The sequence below is a fragment of the Pyrus communis genome, chromosome 17, assembly GCF_963583255.1.
Source record: "Pyrus communis chromosome 17, drPyrComm1.1, whole genome shotgun sequence".
NCBI classification, from domain to species: Eukaryota; Viridiplantae; Streptophyta; class Magnoliopsida; order Rosales; family Rosaceae; genus Pyrus; species Pyrus communis.
Window position 1 is genome coordinate 7,276,721 of NC_084819.1, and position 14,153 is coordinate 7,290,873.

Sequence of the window (14,153 nt, forward strand, 5' to 3'; positions counted from 1 at the left end):
ATCAGTGCTCTAGGCTTCTGCAGTCTACCCAGTTTGAGATGGAAAACGCTTTAACATTATTTTCTTTCTTTGGGTCAAAAATTGATTTGTATTTTGAACTCCTACATTATATGGTATGCAACTAGACTAGCATAAATCCAGTATCGCTTTTTAATCAAAATGATCTTTGAAATTAATATAATTTTTTGCTTTGGTCCCTGACATGAAAATCGATAGAAATAGTTTTTGAGTTTGTCTGCCGTAAATCATTTTGATTTTTCCGTGAAAAATCTGTCAATATCATCGTTAAGTGGAGGGGTTGGTTTGACAAAAATACCCTTAAAAAGTGGCCACATGGTTGTTCACGGGACACTTTAACAAGGACATTGTTAGATTTTTCCTAAAAGAACCAAAATAATGTTGAACAACCTGAAGGACCACTTTTATCGATTTGCATTGTCAATAATTAAAGTAAAAAGTTATGAAATTCCAAGACCATTTTGATTAAAAATTCAAATTACAAATCAAAACGTATAAGTTGAGTTATACACCATACTGGTAATCGAGTCAAGGCAACATATGTTTCATGTGGAGGAGTGGGTTGGAAGTTGGGCTACTTGGGCCTAACTTTTATTGCTTAAAACATGGGCCTGTACATATTAACCAAACCAGTCGGACTTGAAATCATAAAGGGATTAGCTGAGGCCCATGTGGTGCATGAGATATATAACAAGGGAAAACGAACATTAATCCCAAGCAAGAATTCATTAGCAAACCCTAGAATTCACTATGATATTGAATAAATTCAAGTTTGATTGAATAATTAGATGAAAAGATAACAATTCCACACCTAAGAAGTGTATTAATACGTCCATAACATAAAACCAAACCCTAGAAGGATAGTAACAAACTACCAAATGTATCCCTAAAACTTAGACGATGGTTTGGGATAGTAAATGAAGAATTTTGGCCAAATTTCTCGTGACTACTTTATCTATGGTGATCCTCATTTTTATGTTGCCCTTAGGCTTCCTTATAAATTGGGTCGACTCCACAACTTAGTGATTTTTGGTCCGAACTGCGTACTATCTAAAGAGAGGTGAATTCAAATACGATCCATTTGCAATCAAGGTAAAAACATGTGTTACGGTAAAATGAATGTCTCATTACACACGAGTTGGTATCATTGATAGTGCTCTTGCACGATTCAAATTGTGTGACGAGTCAATTGAAATTTCGAATGAAGTGTGATGAGGATTGAAATATTAAAATTGTCTAATGAGACGTGTGAATATCATATCCCCTAATTATATGATAATAAAAGTATGACTATATCTTTGAAAACAATATTTAAATCAGTTAGTGTCATGCTTATGTGTCTATGTAAGGCAAGTGGTGGATTGCACTTCCGAATAATGTAATCATATTGATGGTGATTGGTTATGTGAATTGATCAAGTGTTCTATGAAAATGTTATGTGTGTGTAATGTATATTTTATATTATAAAAGCAAATTACGAAAACTATGCCTGTATTAGAATTAGGGGATGACTAGATTGACATATTATTCTGGTTAGGGATGTGCTATTCACATACTATTTTTTACTTCTTATACATCACTTATTAATTTTTATTTTTTGATCTTCTTTAATTCAGTAGATCCGACAACCACAATTTAAAAGAATGTGTATGAAATAAAAAAAAAGCGTGTAGATATCACACCTTTATGATTATTCATTTTGTATATGATTTTTCTTACTGTTGACCCTAAAAATTACAAAACCTACGTGGCGCGCAGGCCGAGTAACTAGTAAGCTAACTACGTCCTTCGGTCGAATGCGGGGCGTGCCAACTCGTCGGCCGAGCCTGGCCGAGGAGTAAAATTTGTTGATGTAGCTTTGAGCGCGTTGCTGACTTCTTTAACTTGCGATTGCGACCGAGGAAGGAACACTCTCGGTCTCTAGGTTCTACAGCCTGAAGACAAGGCTGCTAATTCTGCGGAGTTCACAAATCGTCCGAGCCCGATTCGGTTACTGTGATTATATTCGTGAGAGTATAAGCACGTCGAATCGAGACCAAGGTGTATGGGCACAGGTACTTGAACGTGATGTATGTCTTGATAGTAAACGTAGTTCGGCCGTCGGAATGCCGAACCCTGAAACTCACTTGTGAGTATCCAATCATAAAACCACTCGGCAACCAGTGCGCCGAGCAATGTAATTCGTAACACCTAACTATGCCGAGAAGGCTAGCAAGGTGACCTCTGCCAACAAAGGTTCGAAAACCTTTCTCGACCGAGACTTGGATAGATAATCGGTCGACCTCGACGCAGTGCTGTTTATCCAAACTGAAGATGCTTCTCGGTCGGCTGATTCTGCGGCAGCAGTGCTGTTTATCCAAACTGAAGGTGCTCGCCGGGCGCTTCCACAGTGCTGTTTATCCAAACTGAAGGTGTGTCGGCAGGAAAAGAAAAGGAAAAAAATCTCAAGGTGTTGAGAGGTTTTGCGCAGGGCAATTGTATGCTGATTTGAAGGTCTTCTGAATGGTGTTCGCAGCCTTGTATTTATAGAAGCAGATGTGTGGTGCGGGTTCACTTGTGTAGAATTTGATTTTAATTCAAACTCACCAGCTAGAGTCTAGGTCAAAGACTTCTCAAGATAAGCAACAACCTATTTTTTAGATGTCATCATTATCTCCACATTTTTAGAAATAATTTTCTTAATCCACTCGCCAGATAACATTGTGATTGTTAAAATCATAATATTATCTAGACAAATTATTAATCAATTATCTCAACCTTCTTCCAATCCAGTGGCTCAGAATTTTACTCATTCTACGGTCTCGATTGCTCAGGCCGATAGTGTAAAATCGGGTTCAAACACTTACACTCATTACTTTTTATTTTATATTACCAAGTGAGTTGTTATGTGGTTAGACAGATTATTGACCAGGTGTTGGATTGTCAGGTTTACTCTTTGTTTATTTTGTTATCGTTCATTGTTATGATTATCGAGCGTTACTTTTTTATTTTTTATCTTTTTTGGTGTGGAACATATATTTTTGTAAACATCAACCTTGTGTACTTGTGGTAGTGGACTATAATTATTTGTTGTTTAGTTTTTTATTTTTATTTTTATTTTTTTTTAACAAACAATATGTTATAAACTTCTTATTTAAGTGTGATTGTGTAAATCGTAGATTAGATTTGATTCTAATTATTCTACCCTATTAGGATTTGTATTCCTTGCCGGAGAAGAATTTCTTCTCTTTCTTATTACTATAAATAAAGGTACTGCGTGGGGGGAATAACACATCCTCCACACAATCCTACAAACACATATCTCTTTATATTTTCTCTGTGCCGCCGGCTCCCTCTCTCCTGTCAGTTAAATATAGGCCATAACATGTTATCAGCACGTTCCTACCGATGCGTTTAGGAATCTGACGTGGAAGTTTTCTACATCAAACTAGTTCACTAATATCATCACTCAATCAAGTTCTTTCAAAACAATGGTTTTTATCTCGATATTTGTGCAGCCCTAATAGCATGAACATTCAACATAATACTTGACCCAACTTTACGTTTTTCAAATTTTAGATTCTACATAAATTGTGTATGGGATGGCAACGGGGTGGATTGGGTTCGGATGTGCCATCCCCATACCCGAACCCGTATAATCCCCAAACGGGTTTTTCCCATAACCGAACCCGTCGGGTGACCGATTTTTGATAGGGGAACGGTTTTTCCCATTATGATATTTATATATTTATTTATATTATTGACAAAATGAAGAATATAAAAAAAAGATATTAAATAAATTGCTATTATTAATACAATTGATACAATGCATCTAATGAGTAATATTAAAAATTTATATTACTAAGAAAACATTTACCCTCTTGAAAATTATAAGCATATAATTTCTATTATTAATGATATAAAAGTAAATAATTAATTTCATATTTTCATATAATAAATATTTACATTTTTTAATTCATAGATGAAATGGTTTGGTTTCGGGTATGGGTTTGGGGCGAATACCCCAATAACCATAACCGAACCCGAAATCGAAAAATTTATCTGACGGTTACCCATAACCGTAAAATACCCGAAATTCTATGCCTGAAACTGAACTATACGGATTGGTTACTTCGGGGATCAATTTTGACGGGTTAAATTGCCATCCTTAGCATGTGTTGGAGATATGCCTTGAAAGTCAATCTTTGGAAGAAACCTTTCAGGACAATGTCTATATGTATAGATAACTCTAATACAGCAAAAGGCAAAGTCACTCATTAAGACTATCTCAATAAATGGTATACGTCCAAAATAGTGAATCCATGGACAATGGATCGATGGAAGAAGTAATCTAATGATGTTAGACTCCAGAGATCTTCTTCACATAACCATAATGTCCAAAATGTTCCTGGTCATATGATTGTTAGAGGGACACTGACAATACATAGACCAGTACATACTATGTCCCCTTCAAATGGGAAAGATGGAAAGTCTCAAGCCATTCATGTAGTGATACTAAGACAAATATGTAGGTGCTCATTAAGGGAATGAGTTCACTGAACACAATCAAACGAGAGTACTTGCATGGAGGTCTACTCACATGTCAAGCAAGTAACTCTACTGGTTGGAATAATGTAAGTAATCCTTTGACCTGAGACATCATAGTTGTCTTAGGGATATGTTGTTGATCATTTGATAATGAGACGTGACCACATTTCATCTTGGATGTGTTCTGTGCATTGTTGGGGTTAGTGATTTATTCTCAGAGGCATGTGAATGTTCAACAAGGGATCTCTAATCCTCGTTATGAGAGGAAAAATACTCTAAGATATGATTCGGGAATCTTCGACCGAAGTATCGAGAATTGAATCATATAGCTTAGTAAAATCACATTAGGGGTTTGACATAAAGTATCCATATCCTAGTAATGTGATTGTGAGTATTGTATTAGATACATTGTAATTCCAATTGAATAGGTTCTTCGACCAAATTCTACATTAGCTTGGGTAGCCATGATATACGGTTAGATGTCACTCATGGCTTGTGGGTTCTTCTAGATGATTAAATAAGTAGTCCTCAAAGAAGAAAAGGAGAATTAAAAGTAAGTGATTGCATAAACACTAATCAATTGGATTGACACCAATCACCAATCACATCAATTGGATTGTACACCGATACACTCGTGTGTTGAGAAAATTAACGGATGATGGAATTAATTAATTGGATTAATTAAGTTTTATGATTGATTAGTATGTCTAAATAAATCATAGAGACGATAAAAGATCGTTTTGGGCTTAAAGAAAAGTTCAAGTACTTTTGGGTCCATTGGGCCCAAACTCATTAGGCTTTTAATTCAAGCATAAAAATGACTTAAATTAATAAAAGCCAAAGCCCAAACTATCACATAGTGGCCGGCCAATAGGGTGAGTAAATGAGAGAGGGTAAAAGTTAATTGTTAACTTACTTATCTCACCTTTATATAGAAAGATATAGGAAAAGGTTCTTTAGGGTTTTTGTGTGAGCTTTTGCCCCAAGGGAAAAACAAAAATCTCTCTCTCTTTCTCTCTCTCACACAAGGCCGACCACCAAGAGGAAAAAATAGCTAATCATCTCTTCTCCTTTTGGTTATTCCAACATCCATCTCACTACACTAGTGGGTGTGGATCTTTAGAGGTTTTCTACCTTGGAGACTAGAGGAGAATCAAAGAAGTTCCAAACCTATCAAGGTGGAGGAAACAAGGAGGGAGGCTAGGCTCAAGAACTTCCAAGAGGAGAGGTCTTGGAGGTGGTCACTTATTGGACTCAAGTCAAGGTTCAAAGGTAAAACACATTTCTCCTTAAACTTGTTTTTCAATAAGTTTCTTAGATGCAACAAATATGAACCTATGCTTCTTGAAGGGGATTTGCATGACTATAGCTTTGATAATATGCTTCCGTTGCTTATGTATGTTAATTTTGAATTGAATATGCATGCTAGTCACTTGAAATCCCACTTAAATCTCAATATTTCCCTTTAGTATGCATTATATTCATAATTGTTGAATTATGTGAATTGCTATTGCCATGAATTGCATCAAATATATGTCCATGCATTGAATTATTTAATTGAATATGTATGCAATTGAATTAGTTTATAATATGGAATTAAGAAAAAAAATTAAAATTAGGGTTTATTCTAAACCCCACCTTGTCATCTCACTGCGAGTCGCCGACTTCCCAGCTGCGCTGCGTTGAGCCACCAGCCCTAGGCATGTAGCCTAAGTGGCTGAGCTGAGCCGCGAGACCATAGAGCTAGGGCCATGGGCTTCTGGTTTTGAAACCTAGAAAAACCTGACACCTTCAATGGCGTCTCTACCATCACAAGTGGGCCTGCAGCCCAACCTTGACCTTGGGTCACCGTCCCAACGGCTTGAAGCTCATCCACCGATGTTGATTGATCGAGATTCCTTCGAATCTCGTTGGATTTTTTGAAATTCTGATTCGAATTTCTAGGGTTTTGGTTGAAACGTTGAGATTTCTTTATCTCCGTTCATATTCGTGATCCCCATTGACTCACGAACTCGCCCCAAGAATTTTTGTTCGAAAACATGGCCGCCTAAAGTGGCGGTGCCGGTCATCTTTGCTAGCAAGTGCACCCAGCTATGACTGGGGTGTTCCCAACCTAAGCCCAATTAGGCCTTGGTTTTCTCGGCCTAAATAAAAAAAAAAAAAAAATCCTTTTGGGCTTACCTGCAACGGCCCAAAACCATAAGCTCAGCCCAATTCAACACTAGCTCGTAGGGCTATGGTGTCCCTGTGCATAAAACCGCACCAGATCCTAGCCCGTAGCTGGTGAGTCGGTACACTTGCACTGTGACACACTTGATCACAGCTCCGCATAGTTGTGGTGCTCCTATGTACCACGATGCACATGATTGTGCCCCCCCCGGGTACATGTGTCCGCAATGCACCAGTTCAGAACTCTTTTTGGGCTTGATTAGCCCGTCCCTAACCCAACCCAATTTCTTTGGGCCTGGACCTCACGGTTTCATTTTTCCTAGCTTACTCATGGACTTTGGTCCATGTTTTTGGACCCCGAGGTCTAATTCTTTATTTTTTTTTAGACAATTTGAGTTTTATAATTTTTTGCCCACACTTTAAATTTGGTTTGAAGTCCAAATAATTAATCCAATTATAGACCTGAAGTTCTATTTGCATATTTTCTTGTTGCATATTTCTATATATATTTGTGTTTGTTTGCAGGAACATATGAACCTGAAGTTCATAATTATTTCGAAACTTGAAATTTCTAGAAACATGCCTTGTTTGAAAACTGAAGTTTTCCTCATAAACATCACCCATGAAAACCCAAAGCTTTTTCATGTAAATTTAAACCAATACATGTCTATTAGAACCTGAATGTTCTACTCCTATGTGAATGGATTGATTTTTTTCTCTATTACACTAACCACATCTTGTCCATTTATTTTGTGATAGGAACATGCCGAATTTGAACAAACTCGACTTCACTGCTTTGGAGGTCTCTGGAAGAAACTACCTCAAGTGGGTCCAAGATGTGAAACTCCACCTCACCGCAAAGAATTTGCGTCTCGCCATTGAAGATGAGATGGACAACCCTGTTGTCGAAGCTGAGAAAGCCACTGCCATGATTTTCATCTGAAGACACATTCATGATGCACTGCAAACCAAATACCTTGCTGAGGAGGATCCACGAGCACTCTGGGTAGCTTTGGCTAATCGTTTTCATCACCAAAAGAACATCTTCTTGCTTGAAGCAAGACATGACTGGCAACATTTGTGCTTCCAATACTTTAAGTATGTGAATGAAAATAATTATGAAAATTTTCAAATCCGAGCACTTCTTAAGTTTTGTAACGAGACCTTGACCAAAGAGGATCTCCTGGAGGAGACATATTCGACCCTCTCTGCTACTATATTGTCTTGCAACAACAATATAAGGCTCAGAAGTTCACTAAGTTTTCGGATTTGATATTTGTTTTACTTCTCGCTGAAAAGTAGAATTAGCTGTTGATGAAAAATCATCAAGCTTGACCTACTAGGGTGACTGTTGTGCCTGAAGCACATTATAGCATAAACCAATGCCCAAAACGCCAACATAGGCATGGTAGGGGTGGCTAGAAGCCACCCCATCAAGGTCAACAGAGCTAAGGCCCATCCAAGGGAGGAAACCGAGCCCAGAAGCACCCTAACCTCGTTCCCAAGGCTCCAAACTTCAAGAATAAGGGCAAAAAACCTGAAACGATGTATGCGGACATGTGCTATCGATGTGGTTCAAAGGACCATTGGTCCCGTGTTTGACGTGCTCCCTAGAAGGTTGTAGCTGAATATCATTCTCGTCATAAAAAATTTTAATCAAACTTTGTGCAAGTGGATGAACCAGAAAGTACCAAGATGAAGGTTTCTGACTTTCAGGAGGACACCACCCCTATTAGAATATTAGACATGAACTATTTCTAGTTAAATTTTAGAATAATGGGGCCGAATTCTACATAGTGGCCGAACCCCCCTTGTTTTTTGGTTTAATTTTGAACAATTTTCCTTTATGTTTGGATTATTTGTTGGTGATTTATTTTGGATATTAAGTTTTTAATTAATTACCATCCTTAAATACTTGAATTATTTTGAATGGATATTTGCTTTAAATTAATTTGTATTTCTAGGTATGACTAGTGGAAAAATTAGTTGTTTGACAAATAGTGCAACCACGCACACAGTTTTGTGTGAACACATCTATTTCACTAATTTCATACCTAATAATGCACATTTAACAACCCTCTCAAGCCCATCCAACCTGATCGAAGGATACGGTAAGGCACGTATAATGTTGTTTAATGGTATAATTTTGACCATTGATAAGGCACTTTATTTTCCATGTTCCGGAAGTTTCAAGGACATTAAAGATAATAATTACCACACTGAAACCTATGTAGAAATTGGAGTTGAATTTCTGTGCATCGGTTTCTACGAATATGGCCAGAAGTGTATTCTAGAGAAGATAGAGCATATCTCAAGTGGTCTGTATACTACGACCATACGCCATAGAGAAAGCCACTATGTGGCCGCCTTTACCTCTGGGACCGCTCACAAAATTACACTTTGGCATGATCGTTTGGGACTCCCTGGACGAACAGCGATGCGCTGTATCTTCAAATCATCACACGAGCAACCACTAACCCGAAGTTTAGGTTCGATTCAAGGAATCCTAGGTCAAACCTGCTTCATGGGAAAACTTATTATTAAGTCTTCTTATGACAAGATTCGTTTGAATCCTCCTATTTTTCTACAAAGGATTCAAGGGGACATTTGTGAACCGATTCACCATCCCTACGGACTATTTTGATATCTTATGATTTTGGTTGACGCTTCCACACGTTGGTCACATGTGTGCTTGTTGTCCACAAAGAACGCTACATTTTCTAAACTTTTGGCTCAGGTTATCAAGCTTAGGGCTCGCCACCCTGATTATCTGATCAAATCTATTCGATTGGATAATGCTGGAGAATTCACATATAAAACTATTGATGACCATTGCATGTCGGTTGGGGTTGAAGTTGAACATCCAGTACCCCATGTTCACACCCAGAATGGTCTGGCAGAGGCATTTCTTAAAGCGCTTATAAATGATTGCTCGATCGTTAGTCATATGTACCAAGCTCCCGATCGCTGCTTGGGGCCATGCAATCTTGCACGCAGCCATGTTGGTCTACCTAAGGCCTATTGAGACCCAACAATATAGCCCTTCAGTTGGTTACCATATACGAACTTGACATATCTGATTCTCATTCAATCATTCATTACTTAGAACCATTGACAGGCGATCTGTTTACTGCTCGTTTCGCGGATTGTCACTTCTATAAGACAGTCTTCCCGTCGTTAGGGGGAGATACGAACGTCAACGTTCCCGACGTGAATTATTGTGGACGACTCCCATTTTGTCTAATTTAGATCCCCGTACCACTCAATTTGAGACTGGAGTGCAGTACATCTTAGATCTTTAGAGCGTAGCTCATAACATTGCAGATGCTTTCACCGATCTAGCGCAAGTGACAAGATCACATATTCTAGCTGCGAATGTGCCTACAAAGAGACGAACTTCCTTCCTGGAGGCATGCAATGCCACTTTGGCCGATCCATGTACATTGGTGACTAGCCAATCATTTGCCCCTACACAGAAGCATGGCAAACCACTTGGTTTAAAGGATTCACACCCCTGAAAGAAGAAACCCATGGCATAGGCCCCTAGAGAGCCTACCATGAATCCGATTGTCGCCTACTCATTCTATTCAACTTATGAGGAAATTCTAAATTAGGGAAGCGTCATTGAAGAGACGAATCCATATTCCGAGAATCGTGAGAATTTAGTGCATTATGCTAGCTTGGATGATGTTTGGTGTAGAAATGAGATGATCGTCGACGATGCATTAGCATATGCAGTAGTTACTGAGATCATGTTGAGCGATGACATTGAACCCCGTTCTATTGATAAATGTCGACGTGAAAACCAATTGGTCGAACTAGAAACAAGAAATCCAGTCGAACTCAATTCATTTGCGAAACGTAAGATGTTTGAACCTTAGCTCCCACTCCTCCACATGTCAAGCTCGTTGGCTACAAATGGGTTTCGTTTGGAAGTGTAATGGGAAGAACAAAATTGTGCGTTACACAGCTCGTCTTGTTGCATAAGGCTTCTCACAACGCCCTGAGATTGACTATAATGAAACTTATTCACTTGTTATGGATGTGATTACTTTTTGCTACCTTATCAGTTTGGTAGTTTTCGAAAAACTGACTGGATCAAATATTTGCAAACCTCGGAACACGCTTTCAATTCGACTGAGGCGTTCACTTTACAATTTGAAGCAATCCGAAAGAATGTGGTATATCCATCTGAGTGAGTATTTGACTAGTTAGAGATATGTGAAGAACGAACTATGCCCTTGTATGTTCATTAAGAAGTCACATTTTGGTTTTGTGATAATTGCAATTTATGTCGATGACATGAACCTCATTGGAACTCCTAAAAAGCTCGTGAGAACTGCCGGACACATAAAGTCAGAATTTGAGACGAAAAAATCTGGGAAAGACTCGATACTATCTCGGTCTGGAGATAAAACACCGTTTAGATGGAATCTTAGTACATTAATCGAACTACACCTAGAAGATGTTGTGCCGCTTTAACGAGGATAAAGCGAAACCTTCGAGTACTCCTATAGTCGTTCGATTGCTAGATGCAAAACGAGATCTCTTACGTTCGAAGGAGGATGATGAAGAGATTTTAGAGCCTGAAGTTCCTTATCTAAGTGTGATAGGCACTTTATTATACTTAGCTTAATGCACTAGACTCGATATCTCTTGCACTGTTAATCTTTTGGGAAGATACAATAATGCACTAACTCATAGACACTAAACTGGGTATTACGGATCTGGGCTTATTCTATCCTTACGAATCGCCGCACCCTCTTATCTCGAGTCGATTCTCACCTTGTTGGTTATGTCGATGCAGGATATTTATCTGATTCGCACAAGGTGCGTTCTCAAACAGGTTATGTCTTTACCATTAGAGGCACCGCAATTTCTTGAAGTTCAACTAAACAGACCTTAGTTGCCACTTCGTCTAACCATGCTGAAATTCTCGCCTTACATGAAGCAACTCGGGAATGCTTTTGGTTGAGAGCAGTTGTGGGCCATATTCGAAGCTTCTGTGATATTTACCCCGTCGTTGACGTCTTGGCGACGATCTATAAAGACAACACATCATGCATCGAAGAGCTTAAGAAGGGTTAGATCAAAGGAGATAACATTAAGCACATTGTGCCGAAGTTATTCTTCTCACATTAACAACAAGAACATCAGAAGATTGAAGTCACGCAAATCCGTTCACAAGAAAATTTGGTTGATCTCTTCACCAAATCACTACCGAAGGCGACATTTCTGAAGCTTATTCAAGGAATTGGTATGCGTAAACTTTCTGAGTTGTAACATTGCTAGTTCTTTTTGGAATTATGTCAAACTCAGGGGGAGTATCCTGAAGCATATTTGCTTGATCTTAATGTACTCTTTTTCCTTACGATTAGGAGCATTGTTCCCACTAGGTTTTTGCTACCTAACGAGGTTTTGACAAGGCACCCACATTGGGTTGATCATATCCCTGATGATGTCCTGTAAACGTTTCATTTGACTTTGCATTTCTCATGCATTTTTTCTTAGACTATGGATTTTGTCCCTACTCAGGTTTTTACCATAGCCTTATGGTTTTCTGTGAGACTTACTTCCCTATGCAAGTTCCTACCTTATTTGAGAATAACATGTTCTTAGAATCAGTGCCGACGAGTCGACTTCCTCAACTTTAGATGATGTCGAATCTACTTGAGTATTTACACATTCAAGGGGGAGTGTTATAAACTTCTTATTTAAGTGTGATTGTGTAAATCCTAAATTAGATTTGATTCTAGTTATTCTATCCTATTAGGATTTGTATTTCTTGGAGGAGAATGATTTCTTCTCTCTCTCTCTCTCTCTCTCTCTCTCTCTCTCTTTCTTATTACTATAAATAAAGGCACTGCATAGGAGAAATAACACATCCTTTACACAACCTTACAAACACATACCTCTCTATATTTTTTTGTGTGCTGCCGGTGCCCTTTCCCCTGTCAGTTAAATATAGACCACAACACGATATTATCTATATTAAAAAGTAAGGGCGTGCTATCAATAATATGGTTCAAATTTGCTTTTGACAAAAATCGAATTTAAGACCTCTCACTTATAAGTAAAAAAAAAAACTGTTAAACCGTAGTACTAAATAATGGTTGTTATTTAGTTTTTGAACGTGACGGTACGAACCCTCCCAGAGCATGGTATTCTTGTCTTACCTTGTAAACCATTGAATTATGAACTTGTGGCAATCCTCATTTTGTTACTCCTGAAACGTCGACACGATACCATTATACGGCTGGTCCACTCTCCCTAAAACGACGCCGCTTTAGCGCTCGCACAATTTCCTTCCCTTTGTTCAAAAATCCCAAATTCCTTTCCACCCTTCTCATATCTCCGAGAGAAATTAAAGGGAAATAAGCCAGCCAGTTTCGCAGACAGAGAGACCCGAAAACCCGAATCGCGAACCCGGAAAAAATGGGCAAGGATCTGAGCGATGACCAAGTATCGTCGATGAAGGAGGCGTTCACTCTATTCGACACCGACAACGACGGCAAGATTGCTCCGTCGGAGCTCGGGATCCTAATGCGATCGCTCGGCGGCAACCCGACCCAGGCCCAGCTCAAATCCATAGTCGCCGAGGAGAAGCTCACCGCCCCCTTCGACTTTCCTCGCTTTCTCGACCTCATGGCCAAGCACATGAAGCCCGAGCCTTTCGATCGCCAGCTCCGCGACGCCTTCAAGGTCCTCGACAAGGACTCCACCGGCTTCGTCTCCGTATCGGAGCTCCGGCACATCCTCACCAGCATCGGCGAGAAATTGGAGCCGTCCGAGTTCGACGAGTGGATCCGGGAGGTGGATGTCGGGTCCGATGGCAAGATCAAATACGAGGACTTCATTGCCAGAATGGTGGCCAAGTGAGGGACGTAACGGTGCGTTTTGCATGGGTGAAAGTGTTTCGTGGAAGTAATTTGGGGGTAATGTATGTCTTTTTCTTAATTTTATGGAAAATTTAGGGTTTGTTTGTTTGGATTTTGTTTGTGATGAACTGAAATTGTCTCCAGTGCTTGATAAATTTGAAGGTGTTTGGGATGTAAGTGTTGATGGTTTTACATAATGTAATCTGGATTTGCTGGATTATTTTGTGCTCTTTGATTTTGTTTTTCTGTTGGGAATTTTGCTGTTTTCGTAAAGCGTTGATCTTTCGATTGTGGTTCGATTGCATTTGCTTCTCAAACTCAATGAAATGGTAAGTGAGAAACAATTGAGGCAATGCTCCATCCTCTGTAAATTTATGTCTCGAGTACGATCATTTAGTTGTGAATGTGGGATTTAGATGAAGAATTAGACAACTTAATTGTTTTGGTCAGGTGGGGTTTTGTTAACTAGTTCTTCCCATATAAAATTAGGTATATTCCTTTGGTTTGTCTAGGGTTCATGACCAGTTCGGTACAAGGATTTCCCGGTGAAGGTGACATTGG

General features: G+C 38.9%; 1 protein-coding gene across 1 annotated transcript; it reads left to right on the forward strand.

Moving 5' to 3' along the window:
• Positions 1–13,039: 13,039 nt before the first annotated feature.
• LOC137721856 (probable calcium-binding protein CML13) lies at positions 13,040–13,812 on the forward strand. The gene has a single exon (XM_068460881.1). It carries the CDS (start codon positions 13,150–13,152, stop codon positions 13,591–13,593), a length of 444 nt encoding a protein of 147 aa, XP_068316982.1. The 5' UTR covers positions 13,040–13,149; the 3' UTR covers positions 13,594–13,812.
• Positions 13,813–14,153: the final 341 nt, after the last annotated feature.